Source organism: Molothrus ater, chromosome 20 (assembly GCF_012460135.2).
Source record: "Molothrus ater isolate BHLD 08-10-18 breed brown headed cowbird chromosome 20, BPBGC_Mater_1.1, whole genome shotgun sequence".
NCBI lineage: Eukaryota > Metazoa > Chordata > Aves > Passeriformes > Icteridae > Molothrus > Molothrus ater.
The window spans coordinates 10625395-10648516 of NC_050497.2; the positions used below are offsets into that span (position 1 = coordinate 10625395).

At 57.0% G+C, this 23122-nt stretch overlaps 1 protein-coding gene across 1 annotated transcript; it reads left to right on the plus strand.

Annotated features, from left to right (window-relative positions):
- Positions 1-1200: 1200 nt before the first annotated feature.
- On the plus strand, positions 1201-19186 carry ADGRD2 (adhesion G protein-coupled receptor D2). The gene is given in 26 exon segments (XM_054516987.1): positions 1201-1248; positions 1352-1412; positions 2017-2247; positions 2389-3042; positions 3189-3287; positions 3728-3813; positions 4178-4459; positions 4670-4781; positions 5170-5229; positions 5232-5303; positions 5579-5690; positions 6228-6333; positions 7228-7283; positions 8143-8269; positions 8370-8473; positions 9111-9213; positions 9425-9578; positions 10351-10484; positions 11041-11156; positions 12071-12191; positions 15140-15181; positions 15371-15424; positions 15746-15887; positions 16208-16266; positions 18482-18512; positions 19125-19186. Coding segments are annotated over 26 exon segments (3228 nt in total).
- The last annotated feature ends 3936 nt before the right edge of the window (positions 19187-23122 follow it).

Genomic DNA, 23122 nt, shown 5'->3' on the forward strand with positions numbered 1-23122 from the left:
CTCCCCGCAGGGACACCGGGCTCTCCCAGCTGGGTTACCGGGCTCTCCTCGCAGGGACACCGGGCTCTCCTCGCTGGGACACCGGGCTCTCCTCGCAGGGACACCGGGCTCTCCCCGCTGGGTTACCGGGCTCTCCTCGCAGGGACACCGGGCTCTCCCCGCAGGGACACCGGGCTCTCCCCACTGCTCCGTTTTTCTGCCCAAAGCGGGTCCCAGGTTTCGTCCGCACCATCTCCAGGGCCCTCCTTGGAGAAGAGGACACCTGAGGCTACGGGTGCGGGCTGAGGAGAGGGAGATCGGCAAAGCCATGGCTCCCTCTCACCCATCAGATTTATACTTTTCCCTGGAGGGCCAAGAGCTGTGCTGGGTGTTTCCAAAGTCTCCGCTGAACTTTGGAAGACTGTGAGCCCAGAGCCCGGGCTGCAGAGCGGATCTCCCAAGTCCCTTAGCAGCAAAGTGCTTAAATGCGCTTTTACAGCGCCAGGGGAGAGCCCGCGGGGAGCAGAGATCACTCACAGCCGGCGGTGCCGGTGCCCGGAGCGCCGGGGCTTGTTTGCATTGGCGTTGCCAGTTTCCATCCTGTGTCTTTACGTGCCTCATCTATGATTTTACTGGGCTTTTTACTGTCTGCACTCGGAGTTTGCTCCCCCTGGGGCAGGGGTGGGGAGATGGGGGATCGCTGCCGAGCCCTGAGCTCCCCGGGATGGCTCCGTGGTGCTGGGCTCTGTGTTTGGGCTCACGGAGGCTGGATTTGCTGCTCTGCAGGGTCTGCTCTGGTGCTCTGGTCCTGCAGGTTTTAAAGGCAACAAGAAAAGCTGACGGTGATGCAACACAGTTTAATGATGCCATTTATGGTGGCTTTTTTATTTAGTTAATGCAGATGAAGAGGCTCTGCGGTCTTGCCTGTTCCTTGATATCACACATCTCTGTGTTTTATGCTTAATTATTTTATATGCTGCAAACAAATGTTAAACTGAGACCTTAAGGTCTTCGAGAAGATCTGGGAATTCTTTGGATAAGATACTATTGAGGACAGGTATTTCAGAGGGAGTAATTTTCTCCTTTTTGTTTTGAGACTTTCTGAGGAAAGCAGCATTGTCAGGGAATGCCATTTCTGCAGAGTGCTTCTGTCTCCATGATGCATCTCCAGTAATACTTTATTTATTCTAGCAAAGGGTGAAACCTTCCCAGCTGGTCAGCATGGTTAGGAGAGACTTGAGACATGATTCTTGCTTCTTCAGCTTTCTGGTAAGTATTACTGGGGTTTGTTTTTTTTTTTTTTATTCTGGGTGTTTGGGGTTTTATTTTATTCTGGGTTTCTCTGCATGTTACAACACATCCTCTCCACCAGGTCAGTCTGTCCAGGAGTCTCCTTGCCTTTGCAACCCTTGCCAAGAACCAGACTTCTAAAGGTTAGTGTTTTTATCAGCACTCTCTATGTGTTTTACAAGCAATATCCAGCACAGAGAAAAAAAAGGTGTCTGGTGGTGCAAACAAAGGTAAAGAAACTTTTTCTGTTACTCTGTTTTGTGCCTAAAATGTTGTTCGCAGAGCTGATATTTGCCAGGCTGTTTGCTCAGCTGCTGCTCTGTGCCCCACTGCAACTGCAAATCAAACAGATTATTTTGTGCCTGAAAATTGCATCTGCAAGTGCAAAAGCTGAGATGAGCTTTTCGGGGATAAAGCAAGTGAAGTTGTTTTTGCATAGCTGCTTTGAACAAGCTTTTCTGAGGGCCATCTCTAGGCATAGCAGAGTGAGCTTTTCCCTTGTGCTGAGCTGAGCGTGGTCTGTGTGTCCCACAGGCGTGTGCCCAGCTCCAGCCCTGGGCAGAGAGCAGCCACAGCACCCCTCAGTTCAGGTCCCATGTGGTCTGAGCTCTGTCACACTGTGCCCAAGGGCTGAATGGGGACCTGAGCTCCTGCCAGCAGCTCTCCCAAGGTGCACGAGGCAGTGATTTTAACTGTGGGCTGGAGAGGCTTTCTGTTTCCCCAGGCTGTGTGTGTGTCTTCCTCCAGGTTTTGCTCCCGTCACAATTGAGACCCCAGGACACACATATGAATATGTGGGCGCTGCTCTGGACTGGTGGCAAGCTGACAGGTACTGTGAGCAGCACTTTGCCCAGCTGCTCCTTGAACCCCAGGACAGTGAACGAGGCTCCTTCAGCAAACTGCTGCAGTCCCACCACATCAGAGGCTCTGTCTGGCTAAAGGAAAGGGACAGTGTGCTGCACAAAACAAAGAGGAGACGTGAGTATAAGTGGACATGGGCTATTGAGAGGTGCTTTCATACTGAAAAATATGACTGGAGAAATTGTCCCTTGGTTTTTTTATTGTCACTTTATTGGCCTATGCTTCTTCCTTTCTGCTGACTGAAATTTCTCCTTCTAGGTGGCCACATTGTCCCAGTCCTGGTATTCAGAGACAAAACAGACACAAAATATGTGAAGGTGCTCTCTGACTTCCCAGCCCTGCCTGCTGTCACAGCCTGTGCCCACCTGCAGTGGGACACCAGGAGCCAGGAGATTGCCACCATCTTCTCCTACGCCGTGCCTGCTTTCATCAACGAGTTCCAGCTGCGTGGCTTTGTGGATGAGGAGGGCTTTGTTCGGTTTGCTCTCATTGTCCACGGGCACCATTCCCCCTACCTGCCCGTGTTCCGTGCTGATGGGCAGTGGCATCACTTCTGTGTGACCTGGCAGCAGGACAACGGGACCTGGGCCATCTATGCTGATGGGAAGAGGAGGGCAGCAGCCAGTGGTTTGTGCTCCGTGGGACCCTGTGCCCCCCAGGCCATCTCTGGCCAGGGCACCTTCATCATTGGGCAGGACCAGGATTCCCTGGGGGGCACCTTCAGGGCAAAGGAGTCCTTCAGTGGGAACATCACTGACTTGCACATCTGGCACAAAGTCCTCAGCACCGAGCACATTGAGAAAGTTCGCTCCTGCTGGGTGGTAGAGCAGGACCTGGTTTTTGGGTGGAGCTCCAATGCCCTGGAAGTGGAGAGCACTATCCAGGCAGTGGCCCTGCAGCTTCTTTGCCCAGGTAAGTCTCAGTGTCCTTGTGGCCGCTATCCTGGCTCTGCAGGCACAGCCCAGAGCATTTGTTGTGCCAGGGCTTCCAGGAAAGGCAATGCCTGCTGGGGATGCCGTGTCCCCAGGAGACCGCTCTGTCTGTGTGTGTTTCCACAGGGCCTGTGGAGGAATGCAGAGTTTTGGAAGTTGGCAGCAGTGGATTCAGTTATGCATCTTGTTTGCAGCCTTTGCCTTTCATCTGTCACTACAGCAAGGGTACAGCATCTGTTAGTTATTCATGCATTGCTTCAGACTCCTGGAGGTCCTGGCTAGGCTGGTGGCCAGGGATGGGGAGGCCCCTGCTCTGAAGGGGTCACATGCAAAACCCTCTGGGGCTGGCGCTTCCCCAGCTGGGCTGGGCAGTGGTGGCACACCCTGCATGGCTCTGGGTGCAGGGCTGTCAGTGCCTCCCAGTCCAGGCATTCCCAGACTCGCTGGCCAGGGGAGCATGGGGAGAGGCAGAAAGGGAGTGTGAAACTGTCTCTCCAGATGGGATCTTGTGCTAAAAATAAAATGCAGCTGTGAAGTTTCCTTGTCCTGCCTGTCCTGCAGACTTAGCCACCATCTGAGGACCATTGCCCAGGCTTTGAACGTGGCATGTGTTAACCACGCTGTGGGACACCTCAGCAGTGGTTGTGGTTCTGGTTTGTCCCCAGATGCATACTGGCAGCTGAAAAGAGCTCAGCTGGAGTCCAGCCACTCGCTTGCCAGCCGTGTGAACACCCTTGCAGTGAGGACTGTGGTGAGTCCTGCAGCCCCAGCAGGGGCAGCTGGCACCTGGGGCAGGCAGGAGCTGCTGGGGTGGGTGTGTTGGCACCTAGAGCTGTTTGAGGTCACCTTGCCAGCAGTTCTGCCTGGGACCTTTCCTGAGCTGCTGTTGGAGATTGTGACCAACACAGCTGTAACTTCTGCTGTGATCAAACAAGCAGCGTTGCTTCAGATTGACTCATTGCACAGAGGACAAGAGATCCCTTCCCCCAGGATATTCCTGCTTGGCCAGATAGGTCCTGGTGCCAGCAGGGGCATGCAGGGCATTGCCAAGGCACAGCTGAGGATCAGGGAGAGTCAGGGCTCTGCACTGGACTAAACCCCCTTTTCCATGACAGATTCCTGACAGTGTCTTCATGAGTGGTGTGCAAGACATGAACCTCTCTGTGGCTCTGGATGCTCTGGATATCTTGGCAAGTGTTCTGAGAGAAGGAGAAGTGCCCGTGCTTGAGCCATCTGACCTCCTTGCAGTCCTTCAATTACTAAAGCAAGTTTCAGATTTGGAAATCCAGGAGGGAGATGAGCTGGAGATGCTGGAGCAGTTGGGCCAGTATTACATGGAAGTAGCAGAGTTAATTCTGGAAGAGCAGAACACTGGGACGTGGTCATTGATCAGCCAGGTACTGGTGTCACCAGTGTGGTGCTGTGTGCCTCACCTGCTCCTCCTTGGCCTGCTGCACCACCACGGGCTCTTGTGCTGTCCTTGAGTCTCAACTTCTCTTTTTTTTTTTCTGCCAAGGACCAAACGTTTAAGGGAACTCTTGTGAGCTGTGGGGAGGGAGGGCTGATGGTACAGGTGCTGATTTCCATTGCTCTCTCTGCCTTTGCAGGTTATCAGGGGGCCCATGGCTGTGGTTGAGCTCTGTGACAGAATGGTGTCACTCTTGGTCCCACTGCTGACCACAGAGAGGACAAAGATCACGATCCAACATGGGAATATTGGTGAGTGGCACTGGAGGGCATCTCACCAAGACCCAGATCAGTCACCCTGTCTGGTTCCCAGCCCAAATCCACTCCTGGCTCCTCTGCTCCTCTGGCTCACTCTTGCCAGCCCTGCAGCCTGCTCCCCGTTTCCTCTGTGCAGAGTGTCACAGTGTGAGGGCACCTCTCAGGCTGTGGATTGCAAGAGCATTGTAAGAAACCCTTGGGCATGGGAGAAGCTGAGCCCAGATGCTCTTGGTTTGCAAGGAAAGGAACCTGCCTGCCTGCTGCTGCTGCTGTGGGTCCTGGCTGGCCTTGGCTGGGTCCAGTGTCCCTGTGGTACTTTGCTGCAGCAGTGGCTCTGGAGGAAGGCTGACCTGGTTCAGCACCTGATTTGACCTCTGCACAGGGATGGAGGTGAGGGAGCTGGAGCTGAGTGAGCAGCAGCTGAGTGATGAGGCCTACATGGTCAGACCCCTGAGAAGGGCAGGCACGACTTCATTGAAGTTCCCGCGGAAGAAATGCAAAGGCTGAAATCCAGAGGTTTGTAACCACACCTGAGCTCCCCCGGTACCTCTGCATGGCCTTCCTTAGTGCCACAAACTCCTTACCTTGGCCACATAAGGTCTGGAGAGGCGTGGGGAGGGGACACTCCTGCTAAAAGGGAGATGGGCTGTGGGGGAGAGGATCTGCACAGCCCCTCTAGAGACACAGCTCGGAGCTGAGGGCGTTCTGGACCCCCAGCATCACCCCCAGGGAGGGCAGGGGTGTCCAGCGCTGCCCTGTGCCTGTCCCTGTCCCTGTCCCTGTCCCTGCAGGTCTGCACAGAGTCACAGTGAAGAACATGTGGTTTGGCTACGGCTCCCTGCAGCGCTGCCTGTCCAGCAGTGCTGTGGCCCAGGACACGGCTGCCCCTGATGGGGGACAGAAGTGAGTGAAACTGAGCCCCCCGCACCCCAGGGCTGCCCTCAGCGCCACGGAAGGGCTCGTTTTCAAATCTGCATTGAGCTGGTGCCAGGGTTTTGGGGTCAGCTTTATCCCGATCCATCTCGGCCCTCGCACTGGGGCTGCCCCGTGGGGTGTCCTGTGTGCCTTTGGTCCCGCGGGTCACCGGCTCTGCCGGGGTGCGGGGCACAGAGCCCCCGGGGGCTGCTGCAGGTGCCCCCGGCTGGCACAAGGTGTCCCTGGACGGTGGCTCTGGGCTCGCTGCGCTCCCGGAGCTCCGGACGCTAGGTGGGGATGGCCGCCCGCGCATCCCGCGCACGGCTCAGCCGCTCCGCCGGAGCCCTGGGGATGCTCCGGTGCCCGCCGCAGTGACGGGCAGCGCTGGGGCTGTGCCCGGTACCCCAGGGTCCGCTGTGCCCCGTGCCCGGCCCTCGGCAGCACCCGGATCCCCGCAGCCGTTCCGGTACCCCGGGAGATCCCGTTCGTGCTTCCTGTGCCTGAGAGCAGCTCCTTCCCCGGCAGGTACCTGGGCACCTCGGTGGGCACAGCGGTGATCTCAGCCACCCTGCTCAGTGACCAGCAGGAGATCAGCACGGCCGTGCGCTACCGCCTGCAGCACCGTGCCCAGGTACCCCGGGCTGTGCCCGCTGCCAGCGGCACCGCACGGCCCCGCCCGGCTGTCCTGGCACCGCACGGCCCCGCCCGGCTGTCCTGGCACCGCACGGCTCCGCCCGGCTGTCCTGGCACCGCACGGCCCCGCCCGGCTGTCCTGGCACGGCCCCGCCCGGCTGTCCTGGCACGGCACGGCCCCGCCCGGCTGTCCTGGCACCGCACGGCCCCGCCCGGCTGTCCTGGCACGGCACGGCTCCGCCCGGCTGTCCTGGCACGGCCCCGCCCGGCTGTCCTGGCACCGCACGGCTCCGCCCGGCTGTCCTGGCACGGCCCCGCCCGGCTGTCCTGGCACGGCACGGCCCCGCCCGGCTGTCCTGGCACCGCACGGCCCCGCCCGGCTGTCCTGGCACGGCACGGCTCCGCCCGGCTGTCCTGGCACGGCCCCGCCCGGCTGTCCTGGCACCGCACGGCTCCGCCCGGCTGTCCTGGCACGGCCCCGCCCGGCTGTCCTGGCACCGCACGGCTCCGCCCGGCTGTCCTGGCACGGCCCCGCCCGGCTGTCCTGGCACGGCACGGCCCCGCCCGGCTGTCCTGGCACGGCCCCGCCCGGCTGTCCTGGCACGGCCCCGCCCGGCTGTCCTGGCACGGCACGGCCCCACCCGGCTGTCCTGGCACGGCACGGCCCCGCCCGGCTGTCCTGGCACGGCCCCGCCCGGCTGTCCTGGCACCGCACGGCCCCGCCCGGCTGTCCGGGCACGGCACGGTCCCCGAGCTTTGGGAAGGGGCTGTCCCTGCCCCGACGCTGTGCTTGTCCTGCTCTGGCAGAGCCGTCACAGCCGGGGCAGTGACTGCGCCCCGTGTCCTGCAGGGAGTGCCTGTGTGACCCCTTCTCTCCCCTCTCTGCCTGCAGGACCTGCCCAATACTCTGGTGGGGCCCGTCTGTGCCTTCTGGAACTTCAGCCTCAGGTGCCTTGTCTCGGTTCAGGTCCCTAGATTTACGAGCTTTTTATTTGCACTGGAAAACCAAACATCTCAATATAAATGTAATGGTAAGAGTAGAGATCTGGAATTTTTCGCCTCCTTTGTGTGCTGACATCCCCTGTCTGGGGAGCAGAATGCTTTCCTGGGAAGATTTCCTTTGGAGAAGTCACTCACAAGCAAGTGACCTTTAATGAGGTATATCCAGCTCAAATGGAAAGCCCTAGTTAATTATGGTTGTTACCTGTGGCAAAGAAGAGTCAGCCCAAGATGCAGGGCTGACCCAAAGACATGCAGGACTCCCAGCCTCATAGATCCTGCCTGGCACTGGGAGGTGTTTTTGCTGGATGTCCCTGTGGTGAGAACACTGAGGCTGTGATATATTATAGATTGGTAATTAAGTCATTCAAGTGAAAAAAAACTTGGGCTGGGACAGGCCTGTCCTGGGGAGCAGGGCACCATGCTGGGTTTGGGGCAGGCTGAGCTGGTGGCAGAGTTGGGCACAGCCAGCCCAGGGCTGCTCTCAGTGAAGGGGCTGTGCAGGGAGCCCTTCCCAGAGCCATGCAGTAGCTGGGCTCTGTTTGAAGCTGTCATGGCTGAACTCCACTCTTTAATGCGCACATTGACACCAGATCTGTTTTCGTTGTGTGCCTGCGGAGTGAGGCAAAGCTGCTGAGACAAAGGGTGAACCAAAGGGAAGTCCAGGTGAAGACCTGTTTCTGATATCCTCATCTTCCTCCTTTAAACTCGGCCTTTTCTGGGACACTGCAATTCCCATTGTGCCCTGGCTTTCTGTGGAAGTGAAGGGTAATTTCCCTGTGTTTTCTCTGCTTTTGCTGCACGTTAGCCCAGATGCTGGTGGGATGTGGTCCACAGCTGGCTGCTCTGTGGCCAAGTCTCTCCCAGACTCCACTGCCTGTTTTTGCAACCACACCACCAATTTTGCCATCCTGCTGCAGGTCTATGAGATGGAGGTGAGTGAGGAGCCTGGCTCTGGGTGGGTGCTGGCACTGCCAGCTGGTGGGGTTAACTCAGGAGGGATTTGAGTCTTCTGTCGTTTCATGTGTGGAGCAGAGGACCAGCAAGGAGGAGTTCACCCTGCAGACTTTGACTTTCATTGGATGTGGAGTTTCCTTCTGTGCCTTGATGGTCACCTTCATTTTGTTCCTGGTAGTTGGGTAAGAAAAGCCTGGGCACTTGCAGCCTTCCCTGTATTTTCTACTTGATATTTTCCTCCTTTCTGAGCCTTTCTCAGAGTGTCCTTTGTCAGCGTGGGGTGGGGCAGGTGTGTGGGAAGAGCTGGGAGCTGCTCGGTGGTACAGGGGAGTTCTTGTTGCTGGCTGGAGAGGGGCTCAGCCCTGGCTGTTTCTGTGGGGATGCTCACTGATCTGTGCACACACCTGCATGTCTGTGGCAAGGTTTCTATCAATTACTAACGATGTTTACTATAAAAGCTGCTCTGCTAGAATTAATTTTTATAAAATAAATGGAGCAAGGACTATTTCTTTGATTGCCAACCCTTCTGTGTCACTTGGCAAGCACAGAGATCTGCCTTGTGAGCATGGCAGGGGCTCCCTCCACCTCTCCCTCCCTGCCTGTGCCCTGGAGCTGGCCAAGGGCTCAGCAGCTGCACCCAAGAGTGGCCCCAGCACCAAGGGCTGGCACAGCAGGGCTGTGCTCTGCCCCTCTGACTGTCATCTTTGCAGGGAGTGGCAGAGGGACCGCAAGTGGCCCAGGCAGGCCTGCACAGCCCGAGGGGACAGGGAGGAACCTTTTGTGTGGCTGCAGCTCAGGGCTCCCTCTGTCCCTCCCCAGTGTCCCCAAGAGTGAACGAACGACTGTGCACAAGAACCTGATCCTTGCCCTGGCTGCAGGGGAAGCTCTGCTCATGGTCAGTGAGTTGGCCAAGCCCAACCAGGTGAGCTCAGCAGGAATGGCCCGTTCAGCCCACGTGGCCAGGCTCCAGTGCCTCTGTCAGAGCAAGAGAACAGAAGTGTTTATTAATTCCCTTAAATAAATTAAAGTCTAATCACCTTACCCTTTTATTAATTACCTGTAACTGGTAGAAGTGTCTCTCTGTTTGGAGATGCACAAATCTATATTGTGCAGTGTGGTTTCTGTCCCTCCAGGTGCTGTGTTTCATGGTCACTGCCTTCCTGCACCTCTTCTTCATGGCAGCCTTCTCATGGATGCTGGTGGAGGGGCTTCTCCTCTGGAGCAAAGTGGTGGCAGTCAACATGAGTGAAGGCAGGAGAATGAAGTTCTACTACATGACAGGCTGGGGTATCTGCACACTCCTCTGCCTTGGCTCCTCAGGAAAATATTCTTTTCCTTTTCTAGTGAAAGTTTTAATAGGAGATATACACAGTTGTTTGATTTAATTTAATATGAGAACTGGGCGCCAGTGCCCTGCAGAGGCTCTCTGGAATTATTTGTCAAATTGCTAGTCTTAAAATATAAGTTGAGCAGCATTTGTTATACTTCTAATCCAGGAGTTCAGTAAAAAAAGAAAAAATGGAGGAGGAGATTTATGGTAAGTTCTTGTTCTTGGAGAGCATCACTGTTGTTTGATAGTAATTAAATATAAATGTGTTCCTCACTAAGCATCTTTTATTCTGAGGGAGCCCTTTAGGGACATAGAATTATATGAATAAGCTGAGATTTGTGTCAAAGAGGGGCCTCTTTAAGGATGTGCTGCTCAAGGAGCACACACCTCGTTGGACACTGGGCAACCACTTCAAGTATTTTGGATTGGTTTATGTCTTTGATTGTCCATTTTGTTAAAAAAGCAATCTGAGGAATAAATTGCTTTGGTCAGGACTCAGGACTTGGGATGCTTTATACCTCAGAGACAGATGCTGACAGCTTGTAAATCTGCCTGTGTTGAGCCAGGACAGATTTCAGCTGCAGAGGATTGATGTTGCTTGTGGGGTTTTGGAGGCTCATGCTGAAGTCTGTCTGGTCAGGGGGGTTTTGAAGCAATTGTCTGGTGCACAGCACCCTGCATGGGGCACCTCTGCCTTTCCCAGGGTTTAACCCGTGGGTTTTTCTGCAGGGCTTCCAGTCCTCATCGTGGGGGTGACCCTTGCCAGTTCCTTTAACAAGTATGTGGCAGCCAACCACTGCTGGCTGAACGCGCAGACCAACGTCATCTGGGCCTTCGTGGGGCCTGTGCTCCTCATCCTGGCTGTAAGTGCCAAACCCTGCTGGGAAGGGGGGACTCCCTTGGGGCTGCTCCCAGAAAAGCAATGCAGAGTCAGGGGTGCAGCTCATTCTGCCTGCTGCTTTTAGAGGAAAAGTGTTGTTTTGCTTTATATAGACTTCTGCAGTACAAGTAAATCTCTTTAATCAAAAAAGCTTTTTGATAGGAAAAAGTGCTTTAAGAAAATTTTGCTGACCAGTCCTTGGTTGGCTGTTCAGTTAGGAATGTGCTGTGTGACTTTGCCTTAGCTAAAGGTCTGATTTTAATACAGGAATATCTGCATCCTTGAAATACACAAAACACAGCAGCAGAAAAAGGTCCAATGTTCATGGGGTCCAGAACACACCTTTAACAGGGAAGAGCTCTGTAGGAGCAGTTTTGGGATAAGTTTCCCAGATTTCACACCTGTGCAGAGAGCTCTGTGAAGCCTTTCCTGGCAGTGACATTTGTCCCCGAGTTCTGACCCCAGTTTCCAGCAGAGGAGCCTCCCCCTGTGGAGCTGAGGCTGCAGGATGTCAGTGAGCCCAGCTCTGTCCCTGGCAGGTGAACAGCCTGGTGCTGCTCCGCGTGGTGACCGTGACCGTGGCCAGCGCCCGCAGGAGATCCAAGATGCTGACACCCAACAGCAGCCTGGAGAGCCAGATTGGAACACAGCTCTGGTGAGCAGGGAAGGGCCTGGCTCTCCCAGCTGGGCTGCCCTGGGTGTGAAATCTGTGAGGTAGTGTTAGATACGTGGAAGAAATCCTTTCCAGTGAAGCTGCTGAGGCACTGGCACAGGTTGGCCAGAGAGGCTCAGCCGAGTGAGAGACAGTGAGCTGTGAGAGCCAGAGCAGCAGGGGCAGCAGGGATTCTCTCCCCCAGGGTATCTGTGTCCCACCCAAAGGCAGTCTCTACCCCCAGATGAGAAGCCCAGCCAGCACCTTCAGCTTAGGGAACCAGTGCTGGTCTCCATCTGCACTCACACTCCTGACTCTCACCCCTTTGGGACAGGAGACCCTTGGCAGTGCCTGCAGAAATCCAAGCCTGGGACTTGGTGGGTTGAAAGTAAGGCTGGTGGGGGTTACACACACAGGGGAAGAGGCAGTGGGGACTTCTGTAATCAGTCAATACTGAGAGACCTCTAAAAAACTGCTGTCTGAGTCATTACTTTATCATGCTCTGTGAATTTTTATTGTTGTTAGCTGGCGCCGGATACCCCTGCTAGACACGCATTGTTCCCCTGTAGCATAAATAAATTTTCCCAAATTTACAGAAGCACAAAGATAGGGCATTGCTGGAGGGCAGGGTGACATCCATGTGCAAATAAAACAAATAGAGAAACCCTCCTTGTAGCAGAAATTGGGGGGAAATAGCTGTTTTCTCGTGGCTGATGACGTCAAAGAGCTCCCTTCTTGCTAACTTGCAGTGATAAATGAGGAGCAGGGCTGGCACACTGGGGTCTGGGAGGTGAAATATTTGGTTTTTCCTGTCTTAACTTATTTTGTTTGCAGAGGAATTTGTTCCACAGCTCCTGTCTTGCAGCGTTCCATCCCTGAAATGTGCCCGGGTAACCCTGAGCTCTCCCTCCCACCAGGGCCACGGCCAAACCCGTGCTGGTGCTGCTGCCTGTGCTGGGGCTCACCTGGCTCTGTGGGCTCCTGGTGCACCTCAGCATCGTCTGGGCCTATGTCTTCATCGTGCTGAACTCCCTCCAGGTGAGTCCTGCCCCACGGGGGTGCCCAGGGCGCCAGGGCACGGCCAGGCTGGCACCTGCAGGGCACTCTGCCTGTCCTTGCAGCCAGGGACACCTGAGCTCTGAAGCCAGCCCAGCTTTCCCCAGGCACTGGGCCATTTTGTCCGAGGAAACTCATTTCATCCTTCCAAGATACAAGATATGACTCTGGAGACCTTGCACGGCCCTCTCTGGCAGGGTCCTGCCGGTGCCACGGGTTTCCAGTTCAGATTTTGTTTCTTGTGCTAGTTTTTCTCACATCAGCGTGGTTCCAAATTGGCAGTTACAAACTCATTAGAGTTTTTATCTGCTCGTATAATGGGTAATTAACATGGTACCTGTGCAGCCAAATGGGGCAGGCATCCCTCCTGCAGTTTGCACCTGGGGAATGAGCCCCTGCTGCGGGACATGGCTGGGCCTGGGGCTGTTCCAGGGCCTGGGGATATCTGAACCCAGGGACACGCGGTGACAAAACCTCCTGGAACGTGTGCTCAGCACCTGCGAGCCAAAGCATCAACAGAGGCCGGCAGACCTTGAGAGAAGGGAGCTGTAGATGGAGCTAGAGAAGCACTGAACACCCCTGCACACCCCTGAACGCCCCTGAATATCCCTGCACACCCCTGAACACCCCTGCACACCCCTGAACATCCCTGCACATCCCTGAACACCCCTGAACATCCCTGCACACCCCTGAATATCCCTGAACACCCCTGAACATCCCTGCACACCCCTGCACACTCTTGCACGCCCCTGCACACCCTTGCACATCCCTGCACACTCTTGCACACCCCTGCACACTCTTGCACGCCCCTGCACATCCTTGCACACTCTTGCACACTCCTGCACACCCTTGCACACTCCTGCACACCCCTGCACACTCTTGCACATCCCTGCACGCCCCTGCACACTCTTGCACACCCCTGCACACTCTTGCACGCCCCTGCACATCCCTGCACACCCTTGCACAGCCCTGCACATCCCTGCACATCCCTGCCCACCCCTGCACATCCCTGCACACCCTTGCACAGCCCTGCACGCCCCTGCACATCCCTGCACACCCCTGCACACCCTTGCACACCCCTGCACACCCTTGCACATCCCTGCACACTCCTGCACATCCCTGCACACCCCTGCACACCCCTGCACAGCCCTGCACATCCCTGCACACCCCTGCACACTCCTGCACACCCCTGCACAGCCCTGCACATCCCTGCACACCCCTGCACACTCCTGCACATCCCTGCACACCCCTACACATCCCTGCACACCCCTGCACATCCCTGCACACTCCTGCACACCTCTGCACACCCCTGCACACCCTTGCACATCCCTGCACAGCCCTGCACACCTCTGCACACCCCTGCACACCCTTGCACATCCCTGCACAGCCCTGCACACCACTCTCCCAGCACAGTCTGAGGGAAGGGGGAGTTCTCAGCAGGCAGGTGGGAGCAGGGAGGGCTGAGCACGGGGCAGCCCAGCCCTGGGGCTGGGGCTGAGCCTCACCAGAGGTGCCCACGGGCACTCCCTGGACTGTCACAGCCCTTGGCACTGTGTATTCAGGGTCCCTTGCCCAGTGCTTGAGGGCAAATCCTTCTCCAGGGGATCCAAGCCAAGAGAGCAACTGGGGCCTGCCCTCCAAACCACTGGGATCAGAGTTTTGCAACCCATCTCCCATTTTCCTTCTGTTTCAATAGAAATGGGCCCCTGTTGTACCCAGGCCTGCAGTGCTCCCCTGGCACCCTTGGCTGTCTCCAGCCTGGAGCTGGCCCTGCTCTGCCAGGTGAACCCCAGCCCGTGGTGGCCCTGTCACCATGTGCACACATCCCCTCATTACCAAGTTCAGGACAATCTGCAGATCGCCCCAGAGGAGAAATAAATGCTGGTGAGAAGCTGCAGAGTTGAGAGAAAGCCATCCTGTTTCAGCCCCTTTGCTTACTTCCTACGGATCACTTGGAATTTCCTTTGAGGCCAGAGCGTTCCTTCACGTGTGGGTCCTGCGCAGTTGCTCTGTGGCTGGGGTTGGCTTTTGTTTGACTCTTTTCTGTTTGCCTGCAGCAGCCCCAGCCTGACTTCAGGGCTGCGCTGTGTGCTGGCACCAAACATGACAGCTCCTCCTGCAGCCAGGCAGTGCAGGAACCCAGAGAGGGGCTGAGCAGCAGGAGGGAGCCCGTGGTGCTGTGGGGCAGAGCAGGGGCAGGGGCAGGGGCAGGAGCAGGGTGGAAGGGGAGGGGGCAGGAGGGGCTCTCTGCTCCCAGCCTCTGCTGCAGCTGGGCCTCCTCTCCTTCCTCCTCTGCTCCCAGCCGCCCTCCCCGCGGCCCCTCCCCACGCTCATCCAGAATGATTCCTTCAAGGAAGACCTGCCTTGCAAGGCTGGCCAGAAATCTGGTCTGGGGGAGTGAGCAGCGTTGCTGGCTGAAGGACAGGTCAGGGCACGGTGCCAGGGGCCGCTGCCATGGCCTGCCAAGAGCTCGCAGATGAGAGCAGGGCTCGTTGCAGACAAGATGGATTGCATCTCCTGCTGCAGCTGATTTATCTAGCTGCGATAACAAAACACCCACAGATACAACATAAATCTGGTGGGCCAGATAGGGCTGCCTTAAGGCCAGAACCGTGGGTCTGGAGCTGTAATTAGCCCCAGGCTGTGGCCCCCGGGCAAGGCTCGCTCTGGGCACGTCCCTCACACAGCTGTGCCCAGCGGTGCCCGAGGTGCCACTGCTCTCTGCCCCTCTCCTGGCGTGTGACAGCAGCTCTGTGAGCAGCCTGGTCTCAGGTGTTGGAGGCTTCCCCCGCCTGGCTGTCCCTGCTGGGCTGTGCCCACCCTCTGTGCCAGCCTCACCCACCCCAGGGCTCCTCAGCCCCTTTGCTCTGTGCGGAGGAGCACAAACCAGCTGTGCATCTCTGACCCTTCCTCTGCTCTGTCCCTTCCAGGGCCTGTACATATTCCTGGTCTATGCTGTCTATAACAGTGAGGTAAGAGATGGGTTCAGTCCCTGGTCACAGCAGCTCTGTGTTGGCACTGGGGGGAGCTGGGTTCTGGCAGTGGCAGCACAGCCCCATGTGCTGCTGGAGCCCTGGCTACTTTTTCTCCATGACTTGCTGGAGCATCTCCAGCTGTGCTGGAGCTGCTGTGGCCTCTCTCATGTCCTTGCTCTGCTGCAGGTGAGGAATGCCATCCAGAGGATGAAGGACAAGAAGAAAGCCCTCTCATTCACAGTAAGCTGGGAGGAATCCCTGCTGCCTCTTCATCCATCAGCCACCCACCAGAGGAGGGTCCCAGCTGTACTGTGGGTCTGCTTTGAGGAGAGGATGATGGAAAGAAATCTTATTTTTTTATTTTTGTCTGCCTTCCTTGTGGTCTTGTTGGACACCACAGACCCTAAGATAGCCTATCCCCTATTAGGCAGCAGCCTGCTCTGCCAGGGTGGGATGGGAGCCAAAGCAGTGATGATGAAATCCATCTTTGAAGTCGGATCTGGGTGTAGCAAAGGCTCATTGCAACTTTCACTGTCCTGTGTCTCCTGCCTGTCGTTCCAGAACTGCTCTCATCCCATCAACTACTTATCCAGCCCGAGGAACACGACCTCCTGGGACATGGGGAGGCTGAGTCCTGCCCCTGAGACTGCCCTGCCAAGCCCTGTGCACAGAGACCCTCCAGTGAAGAGCATCACCAGCAGAGGTGAGAGGATTGTTGTTAGCCCAGGCTGGGTGGTCTCATCAGCATCTTAGGCAGCGTTGCATTCTCCTGAGGCAAAAATCCATCTCAGCATCTGAAAATTAATTTTCTGGAGGAGAGGCAAAGGTGACAGTTGAAAATAGGGATTTTGGCTTTGGGGCAAAAAGGTTTTGCATTTTCCAACCAGTTTGTGGGTGCAGTGATGCAGAAAACCCGTTTGGTCTCTTTGCTTCAGTGGGGGACACAAAGCACCAAGTTCTTGGGAAAGCAGGAATATTTCTGTTCTCTGGTCTATGAACTCACTGTGCTGCTTCACCCTTTAGGAAATTTTGGAGCCAGAATTCCCATGGGCATTTCATCCATCATGTCACCTGAGAGACCGGTATGTAACAGCTCCTGTTATTCACCTGCACCCTGCCAGAGCACAGCAGTTCTGTGGGGACACCACCTGAGCCTGGGCAGGGGGACAACAGGGAGAGAAGTGGGCCCAGAACACTTCTGTGTCAAATTCAGCCAAATTCCAAGGCAAAGGCTCACCCTGAGCCCATGGGGAGCCAGGAGGGGGCTCAGAGCAGGGCCCCAGAGGAGCACGAGGTGCTGCTGAATTTGGGCCATAAAGCCCTAGGCTGGGGCTGGTATGGATCGAGCAGGAGGCTTTCCCAAGGACAGCAGATTGAATCAGGCAGTGGGGCAGGTGCCATGGGCAAGTCTCACCTCTGCCAGGAGGGCTGTGCTGCCTGCATGGGATGGAGAGCTCAGCAAGGACGGCCTAAAGCAGGGAACAATTTAAATTTGACTACTCTGCTCCCACTTCCATCTCCTGCTTTTGAAATGATCATCAGTCCTTGTGTACTTGACATACAAGAGCTGTAATTCCCTCAGAATAAAATCCAGCACTACTTTCATGAGTCTCTCACTGAAGGATCTCTCTTTCCCTCTCTAATATTTATCCTTTGAAAACCTATGTCACATAGACAGCTCTTATTTATCCAATAGATAATACTTCTACAGCTGGCATATCGTTCTGTAGCCACTCAGTAAAATCCATATTTCCATTTCTCATGATTTATATTGTGGTTAATGCTGCAGCACCAGGCCCCCTGTGCTGTAAAGCACCAGGGCTCTCTCAGGTGATGCTTTTCCCAGGCACAGGTGCTGGCTGGGTGAGCCAGGGTCAGGGTTAGCTCCTGGCACAGGCGCAGGACGTGGGCCCCAGGGATGAGCCCAAGGACCCGAGATCCCTGAGGCAGGGGCAGCAGGAGCAGCAGATCCCCTGAATGCCAAGGCCGTGGCATTTCTCAGCAGGCACAGACAGAAAGTGCTTCCCTCCTGTGAGGGTCACTGGGGGCTTTGCTGTGCACAAACACTGCATTTTTAATGTGCTGGTTCCCTGCTTGGCCAAGGCAGGTGCTGCAGGGCTGGGGCTGCTCCTGGTGCTGCTGCAGCTCCCAGGGCAGAGCTGGGCATGGGAGAGGGCAGGGCATGGCAGGGCTGGGCACAGGGCTGGGCACACAGAGGGCTGGGCATAGGAGAGGGCTGGGCACGGCACAGGGCTGGGCACAGCACAGTTCTTGGCATGGCAGTGCCAGACACGGCAGGGCTGGGCATGGAAGTGCTGGGCACACAGAGTGCTGGGCATGGCACAGTTCTGGGCACACAGAGTGCTGGGCATGGCACAGTTCTGGGCACGGCACAGCACTGGGCACACAGAGTGCTGGGCATGGCACAGTTCTGGGCACGGCACAGCACTGGGCACACAGAGTGCTGGGCACACAGAGTGCTGGGCATGGCACAGTTCTGGGCACACAGAGTGCTGGGCACACAGAGTGCTGGGCATGGCACAGTTCTGGGCACACAGAGTGCTGGGCACACAGAGTGCTGGGCACACCTGTGCCCTCTGGGTGTGCCCTGTGCTGCAGGGGGCTGGGGCTGCTGTCAGTGCCCTCAGTTATGTAAGCCAGGCTGTTTCCCTGCTCCCTGGCTGAGTCACAGTGAGCAGTACACTCAGAATGTCACTGGCAGCTGCACAATAGTTTGGATGAAGAGAAGATGCTACTTAAAGGCGTTTGAAAACACTTAAAATGACAAAACACTGAGCAAATGGAGATACAAACACAGACAAGATGTTCTTCGTGTTTCAGCTTTTGTAAATGTTGTTTGGTGATCTTTGTTGTTGTTGTTGGACTGGGAGTAGGAATTTCACATCTCCCAGAGCATTACCACCCTTTGAACACGGAGTGCAGACTGTGTGGGCTCTTCCCACCGCAGCACAGGGGTGCCCTCATCCTTTCCTGGCTTTTCCTGTGGTGTCCAGCATGGCATCCAGCCTGGTGGGTGCCCACGGGGCTGGCAGGGTCCCCAGAGCGGGTGTTAGGAGCAGGGTGTCAGCTCCTCACCCTGAGAGGTGCGCCTGGGTCCGGGGACCCTCTGCTGGGTGCCCGTCCCTGGGGCTGGGACGAAGGCTCTGGTTCCTGGGCAGGCACAGGAGGTGGGTGGGCTCTGGGGAGCCCTGCCTGGCCCCAGGGATGTGTTGGGGGCAGCCAGCAGCAAAGGCACCAGAGCCGTACCCTCTGCTAACACCTCCTCTCCTCTTCCAGGCCGTGGAGCTGACGGCGTTCAAATGCTCAGGTAAGGTTTGCCTCCATCACGTTCTGTAGTTTTTGTTGGTGGTGCTGGCTCCTGTGGCTGTGTGCTGGAGGGCTGCCCAGAGGGCGGCTGCTTTCTGCTCAGGCTCCAGGACAGCATTGTTTCCAAACTGCCCTGGTGGGTGCTGTCCTGGCCAGGCTGTGGGATCTGTGTCCCCTGAGCAGATGAGGGACAGGCTGTGCAGCCCCAGCAGCCCTGCCCGTGGCACTGCCTCTCCTGGCAGCACTGCGGATCAGCCAAAGGTCCCATCCCAGGGCCCCTGCCTGGTTTCTGCCCATGTCTCTGCACCTTTCTTGCTGCACACCCTTGTCTGCCCCAGCTCCTGGGGGACACGGGCAGGGGCAGGGGGCAGAGGGGCCCTGCAGGCTCCTGGTGCTGAGCTCTCTGCCTGCCCCCAGCCCCACTGCTCTGAGGCAGGGCCTGGGCTGTCCCAGGGGGCAGCAGCTCTTTCTGCCCTGGGCTATTTCAAACCAGCAGCTGTGGCAGAAAGCACTGGTGGGTGCTTCCCAAAGAAGGGAAGCTGCGGAAGGTGGGTATTCAGACAGGGCTGGATTTATGAGCTTAAAAGCAGCCATTTAGCTTCTTCTGTTTCAGGTTGTAGAAAGGCCAATGTCACCATGGAGGTGGGTAGAATTAAAACCAGAAATCCCTCCTAAGCCCCAGCCCTCTGCTGGATGGCAGCTCCCTGCCACCTCCTCAGCTTCCCAGCCTGGCTTTGGGCAAGTCCCCAGCTCCTCAGAATACAAGTGCAGCATATCTCACTTTATTTTCTCTAAGAACCACTGCTGGGTACTCCCAGTGCTGCTTCTGGGTGGGGACCCTCAGGTGGACAGTGCAGTGAGGACACACCAGGGGTGCAGTGATCATATTTTTTCTGCACGGTGACATTTTCTTTTGTCAAGGCAAGCAGTGCAGTAGCAGGTCTCTGATTTTGTTCCACATGAAGTGTCTAAGCAGGGCATCCTCAGGCTATTTTCGAGACGGTGCCACCCAGCAGCAGTGCAGCTTTCCTCCCCACACTGGACACATGGGAAAGGCAGAAACACCCAGAGTAGCTGTGCAGCTATTGGAATATTACCATGCTGCAGTGGCATTTCGGGCAGGAGTGGGGTCTCAGAGGCAGCAACACCTGCACCCACCACGGCCATTTGTGCTCTGTCCACCCACCCTCACCTTCTGCTGCATATCTTATAGCCCACGTGTGTTATTAAACTCCAGCTGTGCAAAGATGTGGGTTGTTTAGTTTGGTTTTGTTTCCTCAGGTGAGCCCTCAGTGTGTTTTTGGAAGCCCAGGTCTGCACAGAGGGTGATGGAACACCAGGCTGGGCTCAGTGCCATGGGAGTGCCAGGGGTGGAAGGAGTGCAGTGCACCCCCTGAGCCCCCAGGCTGTGCCCATGGTGGGAGTGCTGTGCACCCCCTGAGCCCCCAGGCTGTGCCCAGGGTGGAAGGAGTGCAGTGCACCCCCTGAGCCCCCAGGCTGTGCCCAGGGTGGAAGGAGTGCTGTGCACCCCCTGAGCCCCCAGGCTGTGCCCATGGTGGGAGTGCAGTGCACCCCCTGAGCCCCCAGGCTGTGCCCAGGGTGGAAGGAGTGCTGTGCACCCCCTGAGCCCCCAGGCTGCCCCCGGGGCTGGGCAATCCTTGAGCCCAGGGTGAAGGAGAAGGTCTCGATGCAGAAGAGCTCTCCTCTCACTCTTGTGTTCGTGCAGTGGTGCTGCCCCTGCTGCTCCAGGCTCTGCCAGAGAGCCTCCAGCCATGGGAGCAGATAACAAAAGGCTGCAATGCCCAGCTGAGGGGTGCTGGGGGGCCCAGGGCAGCTCAGCCTCACCCAGGCCTGTGCCTTCACATTCTGCTCACACAGCAAAGCGCTGCAGAGCCCTCGGGTGCCAGGATGGGGACAGACCATCCCAGCACAGACACTGTCCCACTTCTGTTTGTTCTCTCCCAAACAGTTTAATGAAAAGAGATGTGTTTAGCCCCAGATATCTTTACTTGAAAGCTGCCAGCCAGCTGATGAAAATGGTGCTGCTGCCAGCAGGAGCTGTGGCAGACACAGGAAAGGTGTTCCCTGTTCCACCTGTGTCTCCCAGGAAAGCTGTGCTGGGTCTGGGGAGGGGTCCAGCACCTCTCTGCTCCAGGGCCTCAGCCACACTCCTGTGAGAACCCTGGGTGTTGCAGTGGCTCCAAGTGGAGGGACAGACAGTGGGTCCATGGGGAGGTGGGAGGTGGGATGGGTGAGGATAAGGGTGGATGAAATCCAGGTGAGTGCCAGGCCAGAGCCAGGGAAATGGGGAGTTTTGCAGTGTGGCTGTGGCAAGAGCCAGGCAGGGCCTCCCCCCACAAGGGCTCAGTCCACGGAGCAGTTCTGCAGTAATGAGCTCCAGGCAGCTGTAGGGAGCTGCTCTGTGCAGCCAGCCCAGCCTGCCTTCATTACACACATTTTGTGAGCAGGGCATGGCTGGGGCGGTTCACATATTTGCACAAACAATAAGTCCCATCTTCCTTGTCTTGACAAACAAGGGCTCCAAGAGGCCTCCACATCCTCCATCTCCTCAAGTGATGGCTGCTTTGTTTCCCCACGATAATTTCATTATTCTGTTTGAATACATTTATATGTTGCTAAGCCACACATAGCAACATGGATCTTGTCTGTGCAGCCCAGCCTTCCACTGATCGATACTGAGTAATTCTGCAACTCTCACCATATTGTGTTCCATAAGCTTGGACTGAAATAATAAGGAATCTGTGAGTCTTTGGGATTCAAAGCCAGAAAAGCACCTGAGTGTCACGGGGAGAAATGGACCCCGTCCATGCCAGCCCTGCTGGGTGACCGTGGTGGGATCAGCGCTGGTGCCAAGGCCCTTCCTGGGCAGTCCCTCGTGTACCCTGGGGAGGAGCAGCAGCCCACGGGGCACTGGCACTCCTGCCACGGCAGAGCTGCTGTTGTCCCTAAATGCCATTTAAAGCTCATTGTCCCATGCTCCCAGCACTGGGTGCTGTGCTCAGGCTGACAGGGGAGAGGAGGTTTCCCTACAGCCATGGCCCTGTGCATGGAGACTGCTTTGGGTCCCTGTCACAAGGACCCCCAAAGGGACAGGGGGTCTCTGGGGTGGCAGAGCTGTACCACAGGCAGGCAGGGCTGGCTGTGCCAGCCCATGCCAGCTGCACCCACAGCTCTGCCCTGCGGCAGGTTGGGGCTGTGGGGTCCCACCAGTTCTCCCCCAGGCCTGGGAGGGACCCCTGCCCTCCCCTGCTGCCAGCAGAGCTGAGACCTTCTCTCTTTTGCTTTAGGTTTCTGAGAAGTTTCTGGGTGCTGAGCCTGCAGTGCAGAGGCTCCTCCAGCAGGAAGGATGGCAGGTTGGAGGAGCTGGCTTCCCTTGGAGAGCTTCCAGCCCGGGCAGAGCTGTCACCCTGCACTCCTTCCCAGCCCCACGGGCCAGACCAAGGCAGGGCCAGTGTGGGGTCTCATGGGGCTTTGTCTGCTGCTGATGACTGCCCTGCTCCTCCCCCGGGTGGGTACTTGTGTTCTGGGCTCCCCACGGCTCCTGCAGCCCCTGGAAGGGCAGCCAGGGCTGGCCTGGGCAGCGCTGCCACCGCTGTCCCTGTCCCTGCTGGCAGCACTGGCACTGCAGGGCTGTGGCTCTGCCACCCCTGTCCCTGTCCCTGCTGGCAGCACTGGCACTGCAGGGCATGGCTCTGCCACCGCTGTCCCTGTCCCTGCTGGCAGCACTGGCACTGCAGGGCGTGGCTCTGCCACTGCTGTCCCTGTCCCAGCTGGCAGCACTGGCACTGCAGGGCTGTGGCTCTGCCACCGCTGTCCCTGTCCCTGCTGGCAGCACTGGCACTGCAGGGCGTGGCTCTCGTTGCTGCTGTTGGGGGAGCTGGAGCAGTGGGATGGGGACAAGCCCAGCTTTGCCCAGGGCAGCTGTGCCCAGGCAGTGCCCACGGTCCCACGGTGGTGAGGATGGGAGCACCCTGAGCTGGGGCAGGGCTGGGACAGGCACATGCACTAGGGAAGCCAGCAGCTGGCCCCAAGCCTTTTCTGCACCAGCTGACATCAATAGCATCTTCTGCTGCTTAGGACAAAAATCCTCTCCCTGCTCCTGCTTGGGTTCCTGCCCGGCTGGCCTGGCCCGTCTCCAGCTGGGTGCTGCTTTCCTTCCCTCTCCTCCTATTACCTCTGTAGAGTTTAGACAGAGAAAATGTGGTGGGTTTTGCTGATTATGACAACAGTAAATGCTGATTTTAAAGACAACCTCCTCTCCTTGTTGCACTGTGTCCAAGGGAAGGGGCTCATGGCCAGCTCTGTGTGGCTGAGCCCAGAGATGGGGGTTTGGCCATGGTGCAAGGACCACTAATTGCCCACAAATGTTGCTGTTCCTGCACTCACTTGCAAAACACTTTAAGAGTCACTGTGGCAATTCCCAGGAGCACTGTGAACCAATCTGGGGTCCCCAGTGCCCAGAAGCAAAGGCAGCAGCAGCCCCCTGCTACAGCCATGCTGTCCCAGTCCCACAAAGGCAGGTGACACCCCAGGAGTGCACCCACAAACACCCAGCCCTCCCCATGCCGAGCACCAACCACCAGGGTTAGA